The sequence below is a fragment of the Natator depressus genome, chromosome 21, assembly GCF_965152275.1.
Source record: "Natator depressus isolate rNatDep1 chromosome 21, rNatDep2.hap1, whole genome shotgun sequence".
Classification (NCBI taxonomy): domain Eukaryota; kingdom Metazoa; phylum Chordata; order Testudines; family Cheloniidae; genus Natator; species Natator depressus.
Window position 1 is genome coordinate 4,822,902 of NC_134254.1, and position 23,773 is coordinate 4,846,674.

At 43.7% G+C, this 23,773-nt stretch overlaps 1 protein-coding gene across 1 annotated transcript in view; it reads left to right on the forward strand.

Annotated features, from left to right (window-relative positions):
* The window catches only part of CD34 (CD34 molecule), a 31,468-nt gene that overhangs the window by 2,166 nt on the left and 5,529 nt on the right, over positions 1–23,773 (forward strand). Inside the window, exons 2-6 of the mRNA XM_074936062.1 lie at positions 14,570–14,731; positions 15,634–15,902; positions 17,231–17,314; positions 20,964–21,120; positions 21,546–21,598. Of these exons, the coding sequence (XP_074792163.1) occupies positions 14,570–14,731; positions 15,634–15,902; positions 17,231–17,314; positions 20,964–21,120; positions 21,546–21,598 (725 nt within the window). The remainder of the gene's footprint in view (positions 1–14,569; positions 14,732–15,633; positions 15,903–17,230; positions 17,315–20,963; positions 21,121–21,545; positions 21,599–23,773) is intronic.

The window sequence follows — 23,773 nt, forward strand, 5'->3', positions numbered from 1 at the left end:
CATTTTTAAAATTAAGGGCATGATTTTTAGAGGTTCTGAGTACCTGCGTTTCTCGTTAACTTCTGTTGCAGCTGAGAGTGCCTAGCACCTGTGAAAATAAGTCCCTAGGTGACATGTCTCAAGGTTCCACAGTGAATCAGTTATACAGGTGAAAACAGAACCCAGGAGTTCTATATCCTAGTTACTTACCTTAGTCCATAGACAATGCTGCCTTTTTGGTGGCTTCTAGTACATGAGCTTTTTCAGGTGTCAGCTTTTTCAGGTGTCCACAAACTAGAAGAATATATAAACTCAGTGTCATGATATTAAAAACCAGGTACTGCAAAGGAAGTGGTGTTGGCTATCAATTTTCAAGCATCTAAGCGGAGGCTCTATTGCACATCTCTTAATTCTACAAGTTGTTCTCCCTTCCTCCTTTTTTAGCCCTTCTATTCACAATAAGCTGCTCCTAAGGCCTTATTTTCATTCAGGAAGACTTATAGCAGGTGCTGTGCAAAATATGGTCATTTGCAGGGATTCATACAAACAAACCTTTTTGGTCAGGAGGAGATAAAGGTCTGGGAATCTGTGACAGGTTGTTACCCCCGGGATGCAGTCTGGGAGCTGCTGGAACCATTGTGCCCCCTAACAGTGTAGCTGTGCTGATCTCTCTCTCACACTGCTCTGCTGGTGATTCAGCCAGCCTCTCCAGGTCCTGCTATCACCCAAAATGACAGCAGGTGGCACCATACACCCAACTGAGTTACCTGAATACCTTCCTAAGCCTCTCATAGATTCATAAGGGAGCACAACAATTTCCCAGCTCCCCAGGCTCGCACCCCTGCTGGAGTATAAACCCAGAATGAGTTTGCATTGCACAGGAATCTGTGAAATGCAAGTTCATTAATATAGTTCACTTCCCCCTTGATATGGGAAAGATATGCAAAACCAGCCTGTGTTAATCAAGCTGAGATTTTCCCAGACACTTCACTTAAAGACACACTGGTTAAGATAAAACATAAAACAAGTTTATTAACTACAGAAAGATAGATTAAAAGTGATTTATAAGTGATATCAAACAGATCAAAGCAGATTATCTATCAAATAAACAAAAATGCAAACTAAGCCTAATATACTAGATAGATAAGCAATTTGAATTAGCAATCTCTCACCCTGACTGATGATACAAGCAGTCCACCAAATTTCCATACACAGGCTAGAAATCCCATTAGTCTGGGACCAGCACTTTCCCCAGTTCAGTCTTTGATCCTTAGATCCTTAGATGTTTCCAGGAGTTCTCTTGTGTGGAGAGTGAAGCCAAGAAGTGATGTCACTCCCCACCTTATATAGTTTTTCCATACGGTGGGAACCCTTTGTTCCAAGCTAAATTCCCAGCCCAGCTTGTGGAAAAATACAAGTACCAAAATGGAGTTCAGTTTTATGTGGTCTGGTTGCATGCCTTGTTGAGTCATAGCATCCATTACTCATGGCTGAAATGTTCCTGTTGAGGACAAACCTTTTCCACGGTCAATTGTCTTTGCTGATGGGCCATTAGCACTGTCTAGCTTCTTCATTGTTGTACCTGAAAGGCTAGCTATGGGTGTTTTCAACTTCACAACATCTTTCAGTAACACATACATAGCAAAACTCTAGAACTTCACGTACAGTGATAACACATACAATCCAACAGGATATTAATGTTCAAGAGATCAAGACTTTTAGAATACCACCTTACAAGGCATACGTTGTATAAGATGCCACATAATTATATCATAATCATATTACTAGGGCGTGGCGTGCAGAGTATCACAGAACCCATCAAGTTTCAGAGTAACAGCCGTGTTAGTCTGTATTCGCAAAAAGAAAAGGAGTACTTGTGGCACCTTAGAGATTAACCAATTTATTTGAGCATAGGCTTTCGTGAGCTACAGCTCACTTCATCGGATGCATACTGTGGAAAGTGTAGAAGATCTTTTTATACACACAAAGCATGAAAAAATACCTCTCCCCACCCCACTCTCCTGCTGGTAATAGCTTATCTAAAGTGATCACTCTCCTTACAATGTGTATGATAATCAAGTTGGGCCATTTCCAGCACAAATCCAGGTTTTCTCCCCCCACACACACACACACACAAACAAACCCACTCTCCTGTTATTTGCAGAAGTCACCTACTACAGGACAGGCCTAACAAAGAAAATAACAGAACGCCACTAGCCGTCACCTTCAGCCCCCAACTATAACCCCTCCAACGCATTATTAAGGATCTACAACCTATCCTGGAGGATGACCCAACACTCTCACAAATCTTGGGAGACAGGCCAGTCCTTGCCTACAGACAGCCCCCCAACTTGAAGCAAATACTCACCAGCAACCAATTACGATACAACAGAACCACTAACCCAGGAACCTATCCTTGCAACAAAGCCCGTTGCCAACTGTGCCCACATATCTATTCAGGGGACATCATCACAGGGCCTAATAACATCAGCCACACTATCAGAGGCTCGTTCACCTGCACATCCACCAATGTGATATATGCCATCATGTGCCAGCAATGCCCCTCTGCCATGTACATTGGTCAAACTGGACAGTCTCTACGTAAAAGAATAAATGGACACAAATCAGATGTCAAGAATTATAACATTCATAAACCAGTCGGAGAACACTTCAATCTCTCTGGTCACGCGATTACAGACATGAAAGTTGCAATATTACAACAAAAAAAGTTCAAATCCAGACTCCAGCGAGAGACTGCTGAATTGGAATTCATTTTCAAATTGGATACAATTAACTTAGGCTTGAATAGAGACTGGGAGTGGCTTAGTCATTATGCAAGGTAACCTATTTCCCCTTGTTTTTTCCTACCCCCCCCCCCAGATGTTCTTGTTAAACCCTGGATTTGTGCTGGAAATGGCCCACCTTGATTATCATACACATTGTAAGGAGAGTGATCACTTTAGATAAGCTATTACCAGCAGGAGAGTGGGGTGGGGGGAGGTATTTTTTCATGCTTTGTGTGTATAAAAAGATCTTCTACACTTTCCACAGTATGCATCCGATGAAGTGAGCTGTAGCTCACGAAAGCTTATGCTCAAATAAATTGGTTAGTCTCTAAGGTGCCACAAGAACCCATCAAGTTTTAATTTCATTTTGGGGATTGAACAAATCCCAGAACACCCGGCTTGGGGTCAAACTCATCCAGTTTCACTTTTTCTACCTGAGATTCAGGCCCGAGCCCATTCCAAACTTGCCCAACCTCTCAGTGAAATTTGCCCAAGTTCTAGCGTTGCAATAAAATCACAAACCATGTGAAAAGTTTATGCCCAGATGCACTGACAGAACTCTCCAAAACCACTCTATTGTGTACCATGGATCAGTCAGCAAAGGGTCTCTAGGGGTCAGTGCCAGGCAGCCTCTAGCCAAGTCACCTATAGTCCACAGTTAAGCGAATCTCTCTTCCCTGGAAATGGATAGTAACTCTAGAGACCCTCTCTGTCTTGCCCAGCACCACAGACTAGTTATTACTAGTTTCTTATCTCTTCGTGCATTGCAGCAGGATCTTTACCAAAGAGAGAGAATTGAGATTTGGTACCATAATATCTATGAAATCATCAACTGAGAGTGAAACAATTCACATATTCTTTAGAATAAGAACACTGTAACTTCAATTGTGCATTTACAGCTGAGCACGCTCTTGCGCCTATGTGCACATAATGCAGAACTGATGTTGTTCCAATGGGCCAGATAAGTACCTAGGTTGATTAACGGGAGAGAGAAAGACACACCTTTGATAGGTGCTGTAGTGATGTGAAGGTGCTTATTCCACTAGAAGATGTTCCATCACCTTGTTTCCTGGTCTGCTATGGTGCTGGAATAGGATTGTCCCCAACTTGTTTAAACTCACATTCATTAAGGAAGGAACAATTTGTCTGTCACGTCATAGTTAAGTGTAGGTCCTTGCATAGTGCTGAGGACCTGCAACTTGACACTAACCTCTGAGCCATAGGTGTTCAGCACCTCTTGGGGTCACGACCCAGCTCAGATGCACAACTTTAATGCAAACATCTCCTAAGCAATTTCCTTGCTGATCTCTCCCTTGGCTTTTAATCTTGTTTCTCAGCAACATTTCTCCACTTCCGTGCTAGACAATAGAAGGATGCCTTTCAAGAGCTATGTACAAATTGGCTTATATAGCAAGCTAAGAATTCCCTCTTTCCCATTGACATATAGTAAGTGAAAACAGAGCAGCTTTATGCTGTTCCAAAGGAAAATTTGTTGACCCATCTTTTCAGACTCTGAAGTAAGATTAGAATAGGTTCAGGGTAAATGTTAAACTATAATTTAGATTTATTCCTATAACAATTTATAGCCTTTCCAAGAACTACTTTTCATACATTTTAGATATTGTACTTAGGGTTCTATTCCTGGCTCTGCCATTAACCTGTTTTGTTACCTTGAGCAAGTTATTTCACCTTCATGTTCAGATTCCCTATTTGTAAAATGGGGATAATGATACCTTTTTGCAAAGTGTGTGACGTTTATGCATGAAAAGCACTATATAAGAGCTAAGTAATACTATTGTGAGCTGATTGTCGGCAGCTGGGCTACATTTCATAGCTTAACTTGTTGGATGCATTCCCAGCACCATGTCAGCCCATGGAGTTTTAAAACCTTTGAACCACACTGTCTGAGCACTTTTGAAAATTAATCCCAAAGTGATTCGCCCATGGTCACAGAGTAGGCCCGTGGCAGAGGTAGGAATAGAACCCTTTTCTCCTGAGTCCCCACAAAACCATCTATCCTCTCATTTGAGCGTTTGCCTAAGGCTATGTCTACCCTACCATGGTAAGTCGACCTACATGAATAACGTAGCTGGAGTCGACGTACCTTCGGTCGGGTTACCATAGGGTCTACAGGAGAAATTCTCCCATTGACTTATCTTACTCTTCTCGTCGGGGTAGAGTACAGGGGCCAACTGGAGAGTGATCTGCTGTCGATTTGGCGGGTCTTCACTAGATGCACTAAATCGACTACCAGTGGATCGATCTCAGAGCATCGATTCCGGCTGTAGTGTAGACGTAGCCTTAGAGTCAGAAGTCAAAATGTCCCTTCCCCATAACGGTGTACAAGGGTGCTGTGCATCCCAGGAACTGTTGCATTTCAGCCGGTGCTGTATGTAAATATAACTTGCATTATACCTTGGGATCTTTCTGAGTGAAAGCTTCTAAGTGGGAAATATTTGTCCACAATATCTACTTGGCCTTTCTGGTTTATTCTGAAGTGCTAAAAACAACTGAGATATGTGCGTTTTAAACATGATGGGGGCGGGGGGTTACTTTGGTTTGTACATTCCAGTTACACCATCAAATGGGTAGATCAGGAGATCACAATACAGTGCTGAATCACTAGAGATGGGCAAACCTGTTAGTTTAAAATAAAGACTTTTGCCTGGGACTTGAATCAAACCCAAACCAAACCTTTGACATTTAGGAATGTTTCTGTATGCCAAGATTTAGCTCTAGGTAATTTTTACATGGCTACAATATTAACAGGAAGAATGACGACGTATATATGCTAGAAAGTTTGCACTATTGGTGGACAGTGCAGTGAATTGTCCTATTAGTGAATGTATTAAAACTTGTAGATGGTGCACTAGTGCAAGACCCTGCATGTATTTGTACCTCATGCAAACAATATGTGTTTGTACCTATGAGTGTGGTGCTGCATCTCTATGCTTCATATGTCAACCTGTTTCTGCATGTGATCATCCTCAAGTACATATCCTTTTACCAAGATCCCGCAAAATAAAGCAGTTTAAGTGCTGAAAATTGGTGAGGCCAAGGAGGAACTGTAATTCAGGTTCAACTTCTTCTAGAAGGCTGATTATTATAAGTATACAAGCCACAAGCATCATAGAAGCTGCCTGAGAAATCGGGCTCCTGAGGTCAGTGGCTTATCTAAGAGCCAACTTAAGTCAGGCTACAAGACAAAGCAAAATCCCTCTTTACTGGCCCTGACTGAGCAGGGTTAAGTGTTGATTGGGTGACTCCACTCACAGCTGACTGCAGTGATGTAATGGTTTGAGTTGTTAACCCTCCTCCTTCCCACATTCTGTTTGCCCTTTCCTTTGTGTCATTCGTGACTGCAGATCCACACCCATATCCTGTCTGAGGCTGTGTGGAAAAGCGGAAAAAAAGGGAGGGCGGATTTTATTAGATATTTCCAGAGCAAAGGGAGCTCCACCCGCTTGAATTCCTGCCACATGGCTGGAGAGGACTAAAACTAGAGCTTCGTGAGTAACTGTAGCTCAGAGTCCCAAAAGGTGCTGCTAATTGCAGCTGTTGGCTTAATGAAAGGCAAACACTGAAACCTGGCTCACACTGTTGTAGTTCTGTTCTGCCTTCTTTCTCCACTGCTTCCCCATTCCGACCAACACACCCGGTCCTGAATCACAGCCTACTGACACCCAATGCACCTACTGTACCTGTACACTTTGACTGCAGAAGTATAGTCTTAGAGTATGTCTACACTGCAATTAAAAGCCCACGGCTGGGCCATGCCAGCTGACTCAGGCTCACGGGGCTCAAGCTAAGGGGCTGTTGAATTGAGGTGTAGATGTACCCTTAAAGGACCAGGAACTCCTAAGTGCTCATTTTGGTTCTGCCCTTGTGGCTTTAGCTGTGTGTTATTTAAGCTCTGCCTCGGTTTGTCTATCTGTAAAATTGGGCTAATACCTACCCTGCAAGGTTTTTGTAAGGATAAATTAGTTAATTGAAGTCAAAAGTATTAAAGCAGAGATGAATTTGACAAAATGATTGTCAAGTGATTTGAAGACGAGGTGTATTATATAAAGGCTAATTAGTACTGCCATCATAGAAGAGGCAGCTACTTCCACAGGTTGTACGTTAGTCATTGTGAAGATGCAGATGAGAGGACGAAAACCCTGTATTTAATTGCCTTATACTACAAAATGGGATACAAACTACTGAGACTGCCCCGTGTCGATCTGAGTCTGTTCCTTTACTGTAAGGAGATGGGTATTGGGTAGGGTTGGGTAGCACTGGTGCAGAGCTCAGGTATGGATGATGAAGGTAAGTCAATTAATTTTTGTTGTGTTTATGGTGTTGCTGGGTTATTTGATTTGATCTGGGATAAGTGCCAGGTCTGTTTATTAATTAGTTTTATCAGATTGTCAAGGATGTCCAAAGTAATGGGTGGATACTCTTTTTTGTTGTAGGGTAGTAAAAAGGTGAATAAAATAAATATTTGTGAAATTGTGTCCCCTACAACTAATTTGGAGGTGAATTCTCACACTGGGACTGAGTAATCACTCCCTTCCCTGCTGGCCTTACTAGACTTTGATTGCTTTATGCTTAAAGTTTCATTTGGCTTTAATTCTCAAGTCCTTAATAAAATTCGCACAAGTTTTTCAAAATTAATAAGAATGTGCTGTGCAATAAATGATTGAGGTTTTTAGCCAAATGCCACTTAGGAGAGGTATCCCAGTTTCCATCTGCATTGTTAGAGATTTTTTTAGTCCTACAGCTGCAAAACACTTTGATACTTCTTGTATTAAAATGGTTGCATGTGCTGGAGAGGTGAGGGGAGAAAAGGAGTCTTTGTAATAAAACTGAGCAAATCCAAAGGCAAATTAAGGTGGAGGAAGATCCAGTCCTTGTTTTATGATACATGTTGGTGCAAAGATTTTGGCCAAACAGCTCTTGTATTTTTATAAACATCTGGAAAAGTTCAAAGGTGTTTGTCTGGGTAGTTATGGCATTTTGGGAGGTCAAGTAAATGGCATTATGTCATTCTAATGAGGTAAAGTTTCCTGCTGATGTCCATGTAAACACAAAGCCGTGTGAAAAGGAGAGATTTAGCAATACGTTAATTATTATTCCAGGCATGAAATCATGCCTCCTGGTTGTGATTTGTTATCTGGAAAACTCAGTGATTTGACTCTTTTGAATTGGGCTCCTTCCTGGAAAGAATATCTCTTTCATTTAAAAAGAAAAGTGGCCAAAACCAAAACCCTAGATCCAAACACCCCTGCATAGTGCAACAATTCAGATTTGGATGTGAACTTTTCAATTCAGTCCCATCTCTACTTTTAAGGTGTCATGGAAGTGCATTTCATGGGGGAGTGGTTAGTTTAGAGGCTGGTAGTGGGATACAGAAAAATGAATGTCACAGTTGGCTTCCATTGGGCTAGACTTTCAAAAGTGCTCAGCACCCAATGCACATGCCGCATGATGACCTTTCCTGAAAATCTGGCTACTTGTTCTGGTGAGTAAACAGGAGATGAGCTCTTTGGAAAATCTGGCCCCAGGCTTGTAGACAGGATAATCATAGAATGGGCCATGGAGACTGAATTTCCTTCTCGCTGTTAGATGGAGTCATTCCAGAGCAAGTCTGAGGCATGTTGTATATGAAGAAAGCTTGCACTGCCAGTTTCCAGGCTGTATCTGTTCTAAAGACTTTCATCCAGGGATGGCAGCTTGGCTTATTTCTTTAACACTAACATTCACAATATTATGTTTTCTAATAAATGCCTCTCGCATTTCTTATTGTCATCTATGCTTACTTCTTAACTGGAAGACAAGTAAGAATGCAGGATATAAGTTTTCTTGAGAACATAACGGGTTGGGATAAGATCTACACATAAATAACTCTTCTTCTTTATGAAAAACTTCCCCTTCCTGCGAAGATCTTTAAAATGACACAAACCTTTTCAGGCCTTGTATGGACTAATATTTAAATTTAATATTGCGATATTAGCACAAGCAAAGCACTTGAGAAAGCACCTTGGAGATGCAACCAGCTGACTTGGTACAATCTGTGTGTATCAGGTGCTTTTTGCTGCTCCAGATGAATAAAGCAGGGGTCCTCTTCACTGCCAGCAAGGGGTTAAGAGAGAGTGTGCAGCTGTTCTGTGGTCTGCCTGTTAACACTGTGTGTACTCACTCTCTTTTGCGGGGTACAGATGGAGGATAGACTTCACAGTTACCTCATTCTAACCATTGCCAACACGAAGGAAATTCTGATCATAGGCATTAGGAGGAAAAGGTACATAAAGCGTTCAGATGTTAATGCCGCCCCTATGACTATGAACTGTGTATGAAATATCTGACAGTGTGCGGGGTCGCAGGGAGTTTCCTCTATGTTGTTGATGACATGGAATGTAGCCTGAATGTTTTCTTCAAGGAGGACACAGAGTTGCAGTAAATCCATAGACACTTAAGCTCCAATCCTGCAGCTTTATTGAACATGGGTTCAATGGTTTCTTTGCCGCATGAGGGCCTTGAATTTTATTTCAGAGTAACAGCCGTGTTAGTCTGTATTCGCAAAAAGAAAAGGAGTACTTGTGGCACCTTAGAGACTAACCAATTTATTTGAGCATGAGCTTTCGTGAGCTACAGCTCACTTCATCGGATGCATACTGTGGAAACTGCAGAAGACATTATATACACAGAGACCATGAAACAATACCTCCTCCCACCCCACTCTCCTGCTGGTAATAGCTTATCTAAAGTGATCATCAAGTTGGGCCATTTCCAGCACAAATCCAGGTTTTCTCACCCTCCGCCCCCCTTTTTTTTATTTTAACTCTAACAGATCAGTTTGGCTAAACGTGTGAGGCCAAATCATGCAGTCCCTATACAAACAATACTGCCTTTAATGGCAATGTTCTTTCAGTCTTGAACTGCAGGACTTTGCCTGAATTGAACTTCAGTAATGAACCAAAGGTCAGTGAAGCTCAAAGATGGGGAGCTGCACTCTGAAGCTACTCTCATAGAATTGATTGTTTGTGTTTAATGCTGAACACTACCATGTGTATTGCATAATTAGCTATATTTTATGGGTTTATCCCTTCCTCTGAACCATCAAGCCTTGACTGGAGACAGAATAGCAGACTAGATGGACCCTTTATCCATCCTGACATGGCAGTTGAGTATTTTTTTATGTTTAGGATACACCAACTGATTATTAAAATGGAATATTTGATTTCTCCCTGGAATGTGCTGCTGGGTGAATTCTGTCATATTTTACGTGGCTAATCAGCTGAACTTGAACTCCCAGTGTGACACTGTGGCCAAGAGAGCTAATGCAATCCTGAGATGCATAAACAGGGGAATCTCTAGTAGAAGTAGAGAGGTTATTTTACCTCTAAATTTGGCACTGATGTGACCACTGCTAGGATACTGTGTCAATTTCTGGTACCCTCAAAACAAGAAGGATGTTGTTAAATTGGAGAAGATTTAGAGAAGAGCCACAAGAATGATTAAAGGATTGGAAAACCTGCCGTATAGAGAGAAACTCAAAGAGCTCAATCTATTTAGCAAAGAGAAGGGGTGACTTGAGTCCAGTCTATGAGAACCTACATGGGGAACAAATATATAATAATGGGGTCTTCAGTCTAGCAGAGGAAGGTATAACATGATCCAATGGCTGGAAGTTGAAGCTAGACAAACTCAGACTGGAAATAAAGTGTAAATTTTTAACAGTGAGAGTAGTTAACCATTGGAATAATTTACCAGGGTTTGTGATGGATTCTCCATCACTGACCATTTTTTAATTGTCACGATTGGATGTTTCTTCTAAAAGCTCTGCTCTAGGAATTATTTTGGGGGAGTTGTCTGGCTTGTGTTATACAGGAGGTCAGATTAGATGATCACAGCGGTCCCTTCTGGCCTTGGAATCTATGAATGTATGTACTAAACCTATTCTCAGGAGTCTGTAGTAAGGCCCTCCTATACTATCTCCCGTTATGCAGAATTCTCTCTGGGTTTCCATGGAAAGTTTTACATTGGCCTCAAAATTCTTCTCTGCCTTTTACCTATGACTGAGTGTAGTGTCAGTTCGCCATCAGATACGCCCTCAAGGTGGGGACTGAATCCCACTTCACCTGCTCTTTTATGTTCTAACCCAGGGGTCGGCAACCTTTCAGAAGGGGTGTGCCGAGTCTTCATTTATTCCCTCTAATTTAAGGTTTCAGGTGCCAGTGATACATTTTAACCTTTTTAGACGGTCTCTTTCTATAAGTCTTTAATATAAAACTAAACTATTGTTGTATGTAAAGTAAATAAGGTTTTTAAAATGTTTAAGAAGCATCATTTAAAATTAAATTAAAATGCAGAGCCCCCCCGGACCGGTGGCCCGGACCTGGGCAGTGTGAGTGCCACTGAAAATCAGCTAGCATGCCGCCTTTGGCACACATGCCAGAGGTTGCCTACCCCGTCCTAACCAGTCAATCCTACTCCATCCTATAATGAAAGGCATCACATACATCAATCTTTTCATTATTTTAGCAAGACCTACCTGAAATATGGTTCCTATCCCTGAGTAGGATAGCAGTCCTGTTCCAGAGTGAGTCCCTTACTTACACTGTAAGGTCTTTGGGTCAGTGACTGTCATTTTACTATTTGTGTACAGTGCCTACCACCATGGAGCCCTGATTCCTGACTGGGGCCCCTGAGTGCTATTAGCCGCTGGGATTTTTTTCTTGTCTGTTAGGGTACGTTTCTCATGTTGCTATTTTAAATCTAAGCCTAAATATAGTACTGAGGATGCCACTGCCTCAGTCTGAGTTGTAGCATGCTTGGCACACCTTCCCTCCCTTGGGAACACTGTGAAAAACGACTCCCATCAGGTTAACTCCCCTCATTTCCTGTGGCAGGGCCAAGAAGTAGATGCACTCTCACAGAGACATGAGCCTGGCACTCGTACCCATGTCAGAATGTGATGAAGATCTGAGATTCTCTCTCTCCTCACCCAGCTTTCTGGCTCATTTTTTGTTTGGCTAAATAGCTGTAGGGTCTGTGAAACTATCCCTGGCTGGAGTGACCTGCCCCTGAAGCCTGTCTTGTAGTGGGTTCCTTGTAACATTTGCATCATTCTTATTTGCAATGAATTTCTCTCCCTTCTTTACATGCTCTTCCAATCATTTCATTGTCTCATGACAAAATCCTTCCAGTTTTTCTCAATACTGACTGTATGTTGTGCAAGATTATGAAGGATTTCACATGAGGCATGAATCGTGGAGGTTTGAAATGCTCCCAAACCTTTGCCAGAGACATCTCAACATGGTCTTGTGAATCTACCTCATCGTGTGTTTTGCTTGTGTAGCTGGCAACTCCTCAGCATTCCAATATTTCTCCCATGCGTGCGCATACAAACAAAATTATATTTCATAACATAACCCTGTACTCAGATTTCAGAATTTCCAGGATCAACAGCTGGCAATTTTAATCTAATGAATTATGAGACAAGGGTCACTTTTCTTTCTTAAAGGGTCTGTTACCTAATCTGGATTGTAAAATATTTCCTGTATATTTAGCTTGACAACAGCATGGATTAAGCCCGTTTCTGTAATCAATCCCGTAAAGTAATTTAGGGCCCAATTTTCCCAGGGACTGAGCATTCTGGGCCCAATCCAGCAAAGCATTAAGGCTCCAGTTCAGGAAAATATTCCCCTTTAGAACAACAGTAAGCATTTGTTGACCTTTTAAGCATGTACATAAGCATGACTTCAATGGGACTTACGTACATGCTTAAAATTAAGGACAAGTTTAAGTGTTTTGCTGGGTCAGGGCTAGAATGCTCAGCAGCTGATAAAGAACTTAATATCATCTCTGTTAGGTTCTGAAAAAATGAATAATGGTGAAATAATTTATCTTCCACGTTTTAGAGTTCAGTCACTACTGGATAGAAACTAATGCGACAACCAATGTATTTTTTACAAGAATCTAAAAACACACAGAATGTGAAGTAGGTATTGAACCAGTTTGTGGAAAACAGAAATAGGTTTCCAGAGAGGAATAAAAAAGCATGAATAACAGGAGGGAAAAAGCCTTCAACGATGTTTAAGGCTTGCTTCAAATATCACATAAGCAAAGTCAAAGGTGGCATATTTATCTCACATCATGTGATTACTAGGAAATATACAAACTTTTAAATGAGAATATCTGATGATTCTCTAAATGTTCCATTTTGCCTCAAAGAGATGCAACATCTCTAGTCAACAAGAACTTGATTCAAAGCCTATGGGAATGTTTCTATTGACTTCACCGGGCTTTGGATCAGGCCCTGAAAGAGTTTCTGCCTGCAATAAGGTGAATATATTTGAAATTTCCATTTCTTTTTCCTATAGCACACAAGTGGTCTTTTTGAAATGCTGAATCTTTCCTCCCAAACCTATTAATTTAGGCCAGTGTACAATCCAGTCCTGCTCTGAGCTCTGCACAGCTGGACTCCTGTATTCCCAGGGGCTTAATGTAGGACCAGGACCATCATGTCCAGTTGCTGCTCCATTCTTGTTTAGAGTTGCAAACAGAAACTAGATTAACATTTGAGCCTTTGATATGCCCCAGTTCGATTGTCTGGTCTCTGAATTTCTTCCATATGAATTATAAGGCTGTTCAGCTTTTTTGGCAAGGAAAAAACTGTCTGCTTGTGAAAAGAACTATTAAAAATCCCTTTTCTCCCCTTTAGAGAATGTAATAAACTTTTCCAAAGCTAAATAATAGAGGATACCAGAGAGAGCTCTGCCTTTTCCTCAAGGTGGCATGGGGCTACTCAGGGGTGGTCAATCTCCAGGACAGTCCTGGTACAGTGATCCTATTGTGGAAGGGAATGGTTTAGGGATATAAGCTGGCCATCAATAAACTTAGACTTGAAATTAGACAAAGGTTTCTAACCATCAGAGGAGTGAAGTTCTGGCTTCAAGACTGATCTTGATAAATTCATGGAGAGTATGTATGGTATGATGGGACTGCCTACAATGGCATGTAGCCGATCTGCAACTTGCTAGTAACAAATATTTCCAATGGCCAGCGATGGGACACTAGATTGGGAGTGCTCTGAGTTACTACAGAGAATTCTTTCCCAGGTTTGTCAGGCTGCTGGGTCTTGCCCACATGATCAGGGTCTAACTGACCGCCATGCTTGGGGTCGGGAAAGAATTTTCCCCTGGGTCAGATTGGCAGAGGCCCTGGCAGGTTTCGCCTTCCTCTGCAGCATGGGGCACGGGTCACTTGCAGGTTTAAAAGAGTGTAAATGGTGGATTCTCTGTAACATTAAATCTTTAAACCACGATTTGAAGACGTCAGTAACTCAGCCAGAGGTTAGGGGTCTATTACAGGACTGGGTAAGCGAGGTTCTGTGGCCTGCAATGTGCAGGCAGTCAGACTAGATGATCATGATGGTCCCTTCTGGCCTTAAAGTCTATGAGTCTGCCACCCTTTCCTGAAGGCTAGAGGACAGTGTGTATGTGTGTGGGATGGGGGGGGGGCCCTTAAACCTCCCTCCTCTGCTGCCCAGGATCCGAGTGTCAAAAGGACAGTCAGTACCAACAGGACAGCCGAAGGATCAGAAGCCTTCAAACAGAAAAGGGGAAGAAGCAATCAAACCCAACCCCTTGTAAAAACAAACAAAAGAAACATTGCAAAAATCATACATATTTCTTCTCAGAAAGGGACTCTCATGTTGCATGTGACTGAAATATCAGAGTCCTGTCAGTCTGCAGCTCTTAAGAACAGATGCCATATTGTGCTTTTTAGCTACAAATTAACACTCCTTTTCCCCCCAGACAATAAAGTTTCTAGTGAAAATAACCACAGTTCACCAGCCACTACCTCACCTTCAGCAATGAATGCTACTATTGCCAGTCTAACACCAGCAACGACAACTGTCGCTCTCACAGAAACGATGATCTCCTTGGAGCGTACAAATATTTCACCAGCACCAGAAGGTATGGGAAATTGATTTGGACTTGCTAATTATTCTCCATGCTCTCTGCAATTTCCATTTGCTGATGTGCTTTAGTGACTGAATTTACAAGATGTGAAAGTGAAACTTTAAGCAGGCACCCAAAGGATGATTTAGAACAGGTTGTCTCATTGAAATGGGCTTTTAACTCATGGTCAAACCAAAATGATATTTTAGAAATGAGTCCAGTACGGAACCACGGATGTGAACCCCAACTTGTCCCCTGGGTACTGAAATACTTCTGTATTCCAGACTCTGCTTCTACCTCTGTTCTTTAGAGAAGTGTGGATTCAGATCCAAAACTTGCAGCTTGAACCCATCTTTGCTTTAAAGTGATTGCTTAGGAGAAGCAGTCTCATCACTAGATCTGGGATGGCAGGCAGGCTAAACTATAATGATCAGATGCCCTGGTTATCTCACATGTCTCTGCATTTCCTTTCTGAGTTCTGCATATAGCATCTTTAAATGTAAGATGTCTGCCTTTCTGCTATAAGCCTGGGCTTGAGGGGATTCAAGCTGAAGGATCTTAAAAAGAGACACATACTTTTTTTTTTTTTTAAATCAACAGATCTATTTGTTTGAGGGCTCTGAGTCCAGTGAGAAGGCAGGGGTGGCACTGGGGAGGTCAGTGTTGGGGCGTGAGCCAGGCAATAGCAGCTTTACACATTTGTAGAATACACACAGAATATTAGCCTATTGTAAGCAGCTTATAAGTGCATGTAACAGTTAGGTAACTACAAAGCAAATCTAATGTCTGTGTTTTCTACAGCCAATAATACATTCTAGTACCACTGGCTACGGCAAACCAATATTGCAGTTCCGTCGCTACAATGACAAGCTTTGATTCGAGAGGCCTTAAGCATGCTCCTATTTTTTTCTATGCAGGAAAAGAAAGTACTGCTGAAACGACCAAAATGACTGAAGACACCAGCCCTGTGACTTCCACAGGACCCACCCAAACACACATGCATGTGTCAGACCAGTCAGTGTCAGTGAACACATCTCCCGATTCGCAGCCGAACACATCACAGGCTCCTTTCAGTACGACAGCACGAGCCACAACTTTGGAAATGGTTTCGACAGCCACTACTGTCCTCACAAAGCAAACTTCCCACTCAGCTGCCACAGGACCCCCGCCTAGTAGCACCGTGGAGGTAGGAGGAAGTGCTTGACTATGCATTTGATGAATCACGGTGAGCATGTTGTTCCTGAAGACTTTATTCAGAATCTGTGGTTTGTTCATACCATGCTGTGTTAAACCAGATCCAGTGCTGCACACGTACGGGACAGCCTTGTAGCTGGAGCACAGGACTGGGAGTCAGGAGACTTCGATTCTGTTCCCGGCCCTCCCAAAAACTCCCTTTGTGACACTGGGCAGGTCACTTCCCCCTCTCTGTGAAATGGGGATAATGAGACTGCCCTATCCCTCGGGTGCTGTGAGGCTATATTCATTTATGGTTCTGAGACCCCCTGAAGGCATTAGAGAATTGCCAGGAGTTACCGGTTGGCACTGTCTTTCATGGGACCCCTTGCCAGAATGCCTGGATATGGCAGATCATTTGAAAAAAGCACACTTCTCGGATTGACGAGTGTGTTGTAAGGGATTCCGCAACTGATACAAACACATTTCTAGCGGAACGGCTTGTAGGGTACTGCATATCCTAGATTTCTTTGGGCTGCAAGGAACCTCTAGTGGGCTGCCTCTGATATTGCTGCAGAATTGTTCTCACTCTCCTCAAACCATCCCGGATAGATGGATTTCTAGCTTAGTCTGGAGTATCTCCAGCCATGGTGATCTCATGTCCTTTGGCTACATCTTCCCTGCTGCAGTTCAGTCTGTTCCCGCTTGCTCTGTCCTGCCTTCCTGATACAGTGAGGTTTGCCATTAAAACAGCTTTTCAGAAGGCATGTCTACGACCACAGTGACGCTTTTCAACTTGAGACAAGCAGGCTACATAGGATAGGTTCAATAGGACTATTTTGGCAATAGATGTTATAGGGCTAGAATTGCCAGAGAGGTGGAATTGGAACCTTTCTTTGCAGAGTTTTTAAGGACTAGCAACCAGCTGGGGAGCAGAGCAAACAACCTCACCCTAAGGATGTGAATCATAATGGGCTGAATCTAAGTAAAGGCTGCAGACGGCAGAGCGAGTGCAGTTAGGCTGTACCTAGGGGCCAGGATGCAGGAAACCTGGATACATGCAGGCCATATAGAGAACAGCTCTGTAGAGACTGCCTGCCCACTCCATCTTCTGCAGTGTAATTACAGGATGTAGCCTGGAAAACTCCTTGATAAAACAGGGTTTGGGAATCAGTGGAGCTTGAGGATCATAATCCCAACCATTTTGAATACAGAAATAGAAAGACGCCTGTTATCTAGGAGCTTCAAAGACTTGCCTAAGGGATGCAGCCATGTGTCCTGACCTGTCTCTCTGTACCTACGCAATTTACAAATGCAGCAGTATTTTGTTTTACTTTCTAGCCCTACACCATCGCTTGCCAGAATATTAAACATGTGAAGAAGCCCAGAGTGATCTGCTTGCATCTCCATGAGCCCGACACATGTGTAAGTAGCAACTATGCAGGTGGGCAGAGTGGCCCCTTGTTTTAAAGCCGCATGGGAACAGTGTGAGGTCTTGGGGGCAGGTTCTTTCTATCATGTCAAGGGGCCAGCAAGGCCCCTTGCAGCCACAAGGGGCCAGCAAAGCTGATGGTGCCTGGCGTGTTAGTGTTGTATTTATGGCTTGTGCTCCGTTCCCATGGCACGGGGAGTGCAAACTGCTTGCTGCTGACTAAGCACAGCAGAGACAACAACAAGAGTCACCAGGAGGAATTCAATCACGTCCTTCTCCATCATGGTGCAACCTGGGGCCACCTCAACTTCTTTTGTCTCCTCCTGTTTAACAGGAAATCATTATTCACAAACACACACACCTACTCCAGTCCTGCACACATTATCTCCTCTGCCTCACCATCCTCCTCTTCCCTTACTGCCAGCTGGCATGGAGAGGAAATTGGGTCAGTCAAGGGGGACACAGTGGAACCTGGGCCTCACTGCCCCAGTTCAATGGCTTTGAAGGGTAACCCAGGTCTGTTTGAACTTGTCCAGCTGGAAACTGTTAGCGCAACTATTTGTTTGTAAAACTAAGATGAGATGAATGGGGAAGGATCAGCTAAGGTGAAGTTGCAGGGGAATAAACTCACTGTGCAGCAGGTGAAGACCTGAGAAAAATGCTAGATGGTAAAGAATCTTGTGGGACTGCCGACTGGTGTGAAATTACAGTGAATAACTTTACCTCCATTAGCCAGCCACACTGAGATCACTGTGGAGGGGGGAGCTAGATTCTTATTCTATTGACTTTTCCTTGTAAATTACCTATTAACTGGCATTTCTGCCTGTTTATATTCATGCTGAAAGTATTTTAGCAACAATTCATGTTGAAAGGTATGGGAGTGAGTGACCACAAACACAGATGCCATCTAGTGGGCAAAAAGAAAAGGAGTACTTGTGGCACCTTAGAGACTAACCAATTTATTTGAGCATAAGCTTTCGTGAGCAACAGCTCACTTCATCGGATGCAGTAAACAGACAGCATTGTCAGATGTGAGGTTTTGTATATTTCTATATTCTGGTGAAGATTCACTGTCCAAGAAATTGGGTGTATTCAGTTAAAGGTAAGTTAGTAAATGAGTCCTGTTAATTGTGCTCACCCTTGGGAATGACTGAAATGCTGGAAAATCTAAAAAAATTAAAATTAAATAATAAAAATAAATTTTAGAGCATGGTATTGAAGTTAAGGCACTGGACTGGGACTCAGGGTTCAATTCCTGCATCTGCTACAGACTTCCCATGTGACCTTGGGCAAATCACTGAGTATGTTTGACACAGGTCCTCTGCCCTTGGATTCCAGCTACTCCTGCAAGTCGCATCTGACTGCTTGTACACTTGGAATCCCCAAATATGAAATGCTTTAAACCACCCCAATTTTAACAATGGCTTTTCCAGATACCCTTATCCCATGGTGGCTCTCTCCTCATGCCTCCACCTTAACTAATGATTGCATGGAAAAAACTATTTGATCTCCAAGCTGGGTTAGCTGCTGAACCTGGAAACCAGATAACTGTCTGAGAGGAGAGTAGATAGAGGAGGCTGAGTCATTTCTCCTTTTTCCTGCTGGCCTTTCCCAAGGCATGCATGCAATAATCTGATGTCTGTCTCTGTTAAATGCAAAGGAAACTCTAACACTCTCAAGCATTCTTTCCACAGCAGACAAAAGTAAATACACACAGGTCTTTCCTCCCATCTCAGTCCCCCAACCCCAAAACAAACTACTGTATATGGAAATAGTACTAACTGGTTGTTTTAAACCTTCTGTTTTCACAACAAGCCAGTATAAATGGTTTTACTGGTGTGACTGGGAGGTTTTCTATCGTTTGGTGCTTAGCTAGGCCAATGTTTTCTAAAAGTGACTGGTGCAACAGTTCCAAAACTGTGGGTTTCTCCATCAGTAAATGTGGTTGTGGCAATTCAAAGTGTGCATTTTACAAAATGGTGTCCTCCACACAGCATGACATCACATATACCTTATGTGCAAGTTCACACTGCATGAAGGACACTATTTTGCTCTACACAATGGAGCTTTCCATGCAGCATGACCCTGCACATGTATGTGCATGCTAGTGGCAGATTAGCCACTGGGCCAGTGGGGCCTGTGCCCAGGAGCCCTGGCCATCTGGAAGCAGGGGCCCCAGAAAAATGGGTGCCCTTGTGCCTGGACCCACTCCACCTGCCCGGCACTCCTGCCGGGGACCGGGGTTGGGGTTCAGGGGTTTGCCCCGCTCGGCCTGCCTGTGCTCCTGCCAGGGAGCGGAGTTGCCGGGCGGGCAGAGCGGGGCAAACCCCTACACCCCAACCCTGCTTCCTGGCAGGAGCGCTGCGGGGGTGGGGAGCAAGACCCCATGCCTTAACCCCATTTCCCTGGCAGGAGTCACGGGGGCAGGGGGGTTAGGGAGACTGCAGGTGGAAGGAGGAGCCCACTTGCTCTGGCCCAGGACCCCACAACACCATAATCCACCTCTGGTGTATGCAAGCTCATGCTGCATGGAAGACACCGTTTTTAAAAGGCATCCTCCATGCTGTTTGGGGTTGCGGGAAGCAATATAGGTAAAAATGGGGCCATGCACAGAAAATGTTTCAGAACCACTGGCCTAGTGATTTTTGGGCCTCTCCATTTTTTGGGTACCCAGTGTGACACACATCAGAGGGGCCTGATTTTAGAAAGTGCTGAGCAGCCACTCTGAGCTGTCCAGCCCCCTCCAAGATAGAATATTTTAAGAAATGGTGACCCAGTTTTAGTAAAGTCCAGCCCTGATCCCAATCCAGAGTATGTGTGTACACAGGTTTCAGGAGAAGGTCCATCCTGTTTGGTGTTCAAGTTGGCCAAGAGGAGGAAAAAGCTGCAATCCATTTTTCCCTTCCGCCACCCAAGAGTCACTATTGTTTTTAAGTAGAAGTGTCGTTTTAATGCTAAAAGTGAGACGATTTTATTCTTTGCTCCGTTTTTGATCAACAACCCATCAGAAATACTAAACACATTTCCTAAACAGGAAGGCCAGTCTTTCTTTGTTGTTTCCCTCTTCTCCTAGTTGATGACAATGGGGCAGATAGTGCCTGCAATTTCAGAACAATAAAGCCTCCCTTGGCTTCTTTCTCATTCTGAGATTTAAAGGGACACACCTAAGCACCTTAGACCCCAAATTTAGGCTTGGTAAAAATAAAATTTTAAAATTTCGTTAATATTTAAAATTTATTTTACAAGCATAAAATTGTTCTGTGAGGTGAGTAAGTATCAAAATTCCCATTTGGCAGATGGGAGAACAGGCACAAGAGAAGTGAAATTTCTCATTCAAGGTCACATAAGTTGGTGGAAGAGGAAGAATTGGTGATTGTGGTCCCTGGCTCCCAGTCCATTGCTCAGTTTGTTGGATCAGACTGCTTCCCAGTTTGAGCTGATGTTAGACTGGTGTTGGCTATATGTTTGTACAATGCCTAGCACAATGGGGTCCAGATCTGGTAAGAAGGCTGCAGGCACTATTGCAATATAAGTGATGATAATAACACAAGCTAGTGATATGTTTTAGATGTCATTGAGGGAGACCATTTGTGGATTTGTCCAGTTTCTTTTAATAACTCTTTCTTTCTGGGAATTTTGCAGAATAATTTTGTAAAGACAAAGGGAGCAAATTTAGGTATGGTGATTTGTGACACAGCCGCACGCGACAATCTCGTCTCTTCTCCGCCATGCCACATTGAATTCGCCAAATCTGAGGTGGATCCCTTCTGCATGCTGCTCATTCAGGCTGGCAGTAAAGGTTAGTGGAACCAATGTCTCTGGATTTTGTTGTGACCACTGGGTCTGTGTATGGGGGATAGGAAGGAAAGCGGGGGCTTCTGTGGGAAAGAGGGAAGTTAACAGTTGGTGGACCGTGAGGATGTATGACTTGTTTGTGGAGGCAGAGCTGGGGGTTATATGAACATGTGCTCGAAAAACTAACACTAAAGCACAGACTAGAAAGCAGAATTCTCAGAGAACATATCAGCTCTGTAACTGTTCTTCTCCTTTCTCTATTAAGTGAGTTTAACTAAAGATTTATTTGGCTTATATTGAGTCACAGCATTTCCTGCAGAATGAATGGGGAGTTCACAGCTTGTCCTTTGTCTCTTCAATACTGATATAAACTGGAGGTATTGACTTGTTGGCATTCGTGTCACAACCTTTCTGTTTTGAAAACTGCAGATGCAGATGCAATAGAAAAGCTCCTCCAACATCCAACGTCTGATCTAACTAAGGTAAATGCTTTAAGCTAGTTAAGCATGGGAGACTGGATGGCTTCGTGGGCTAGGATAAAGTAGTCTTTCACTGATAGTTCAAATCCAGTCCAGGTTGGTGGTAACTGAAAACTATTACTATCTCAGGGGCATTTGGTGACCAACTATAAATAAGATGGTTTCAGTCCAGCTATCAACACTATGCCACTTTAATGGGCATCCTGGCTGGCGGTCAGAGGAGACGGACACCAATGGGCTGTAGAGATCAACCCCTTTGTTCCCTAGAGGTGGTCAGAGGTCAGTCAATGTGTGGAGGAGGCTTGCTAGGCTGTATCTGTTTTGGGGAGAAACAGGGGATCTTTCACTGTCTGTACTAATCAGATTGTTTTTGTGCTCTAAACAGATTCTGATCTAAGCACTGATTCATGTCCCTGTTACATGAGGAATAATATACCTCCCAATGGTGCCTTGTAGGTCAGGGGTGGGCAAACATTTTGGCCCGAGGGCCACATCGGGGTTGTGAAACTGTATGGAGGGCCGGGTAGGGAAGGCTGTGCCTCCCCGAACAGCCTGGCCCCTGCACCCTATCCGCCCCCTCCCACTTCCTGCCCCCTGACTGCCCCCCTCAGAATCCCTGACCCATCCAACCCCCCCCGCTCCTTGTTCCCTGACTGCCCCCCCGGGACTACCACTCCTATCAAACTGCCCCCTGCTCCCCATCCCCTGACCGCCCCCCACCCCCGAACCTCCGCCCCATCCAACCGCTCCCTGTCCCCTGACTGCCTCCTGGGACCTCCTGCCCCTTATCCAACGGCTCCCCGTCCCCTTACCATGCCACTCAGAGCGGCAGGACTGGCTTATTGGAAAGCCTGGGAGGTGGGCGGGCGCAAGCTGCACTGCCCATGCGGCGGCGTCACTGCGGGGAAGGGGAACAGCGGGGGAGGGGCCGGGGGCTAGTCTCCCCAGCCGGGAGCTCAAGGGCTGGGCAGGACGGTCCCATGGGCCGGGTGCGGCCTGCGGGCCGTAGTTTGCCCACCTCTGTTGTAGGTCCTCTGATGCTAACAAGGCGGCACTTTAAAGAATGCTGCCATATTCTATTGCAACACACAGGTTGGTACAAAAGGGGCTCAAAATGTTGAATGAACCAATCAGCTAGGGTTGCCACCTCTGAGGTACATAAAACAGGACATTTCTGGGATGATCCCGACCCCATAAAACTGGACAGCTGGCAATGCATACTGAGCACCCTTACTGATTTCCTGGGAAAACCAGAACAGATGACAGCCCTACACTCATCCTGTAGAAATCTTCTGACAGGGAATTCCTGAGGCTTTGCACAGAAGCCTACACAGAAGCCTCATCTGTTTAGGGATCCTGGAACCAGAATCACTTCAGCACTTTTCCCTCTGGGAAGACCATGAACTTTCTGAAGTCACTATCAAGTGTTTTCTAAGCCCAGCAGCAGAATCTCTTATTAATTTATTTACTTCAAAATATGTATGAAGTACCCATTGCCAGTGTATCCCTTTAAAAAAAAAAGGGGGGGGGAGAGGGGGCTAAATATTCAAAAGTAATTAGTGATTTTTGGGTGTCTGACCTGAGACTCTTTAGAGGAGCCTGATTTTTAGAAACAGCTGTGCACCCACCCTATGAAAATCAAGGCCTTGTAATGTGTCTCAAGTTGGGCACCCAAAATCACCTTTCACTTCTGAAAATTCAGGGTGTGTGTGTATGCACACACTCACTATAGCATTCTACAACCATTACCACAGAGTCCTCTGGTATCACTACTGTATGCTGCAGTGGTTTGGATGATTACAGTAATGTACTGTAGTATTTTTTTTAAAAGGACCTGGGTCCCAATCATAACTCTTCAAAGTGCCATACTGACATTAATTAATCTTCCCTATACACCACAGCACTACCTTGTAAAGTTGAACTCCAGGTGCCTGTAAAAAATGGCACCCAGCAGCTAAACATGAACTAAGTTATTGCATCTGTGCTCTACGTCTCAAGGACATAACGTTCTCATGTGGGCGAAAACTCTTTTTAGGGGAGTTAAACGCAGGGTACTGAGGAGGATGCTTAGAATGCAAGTGAGCTGTGCGGTCCTTCAATCCTGGGTGTGTAGGCTCTGCAGAGTGCACAACCCAGGGCCCCGGAGATGGAGAGAATAAAAATTATACAAAACTGTGC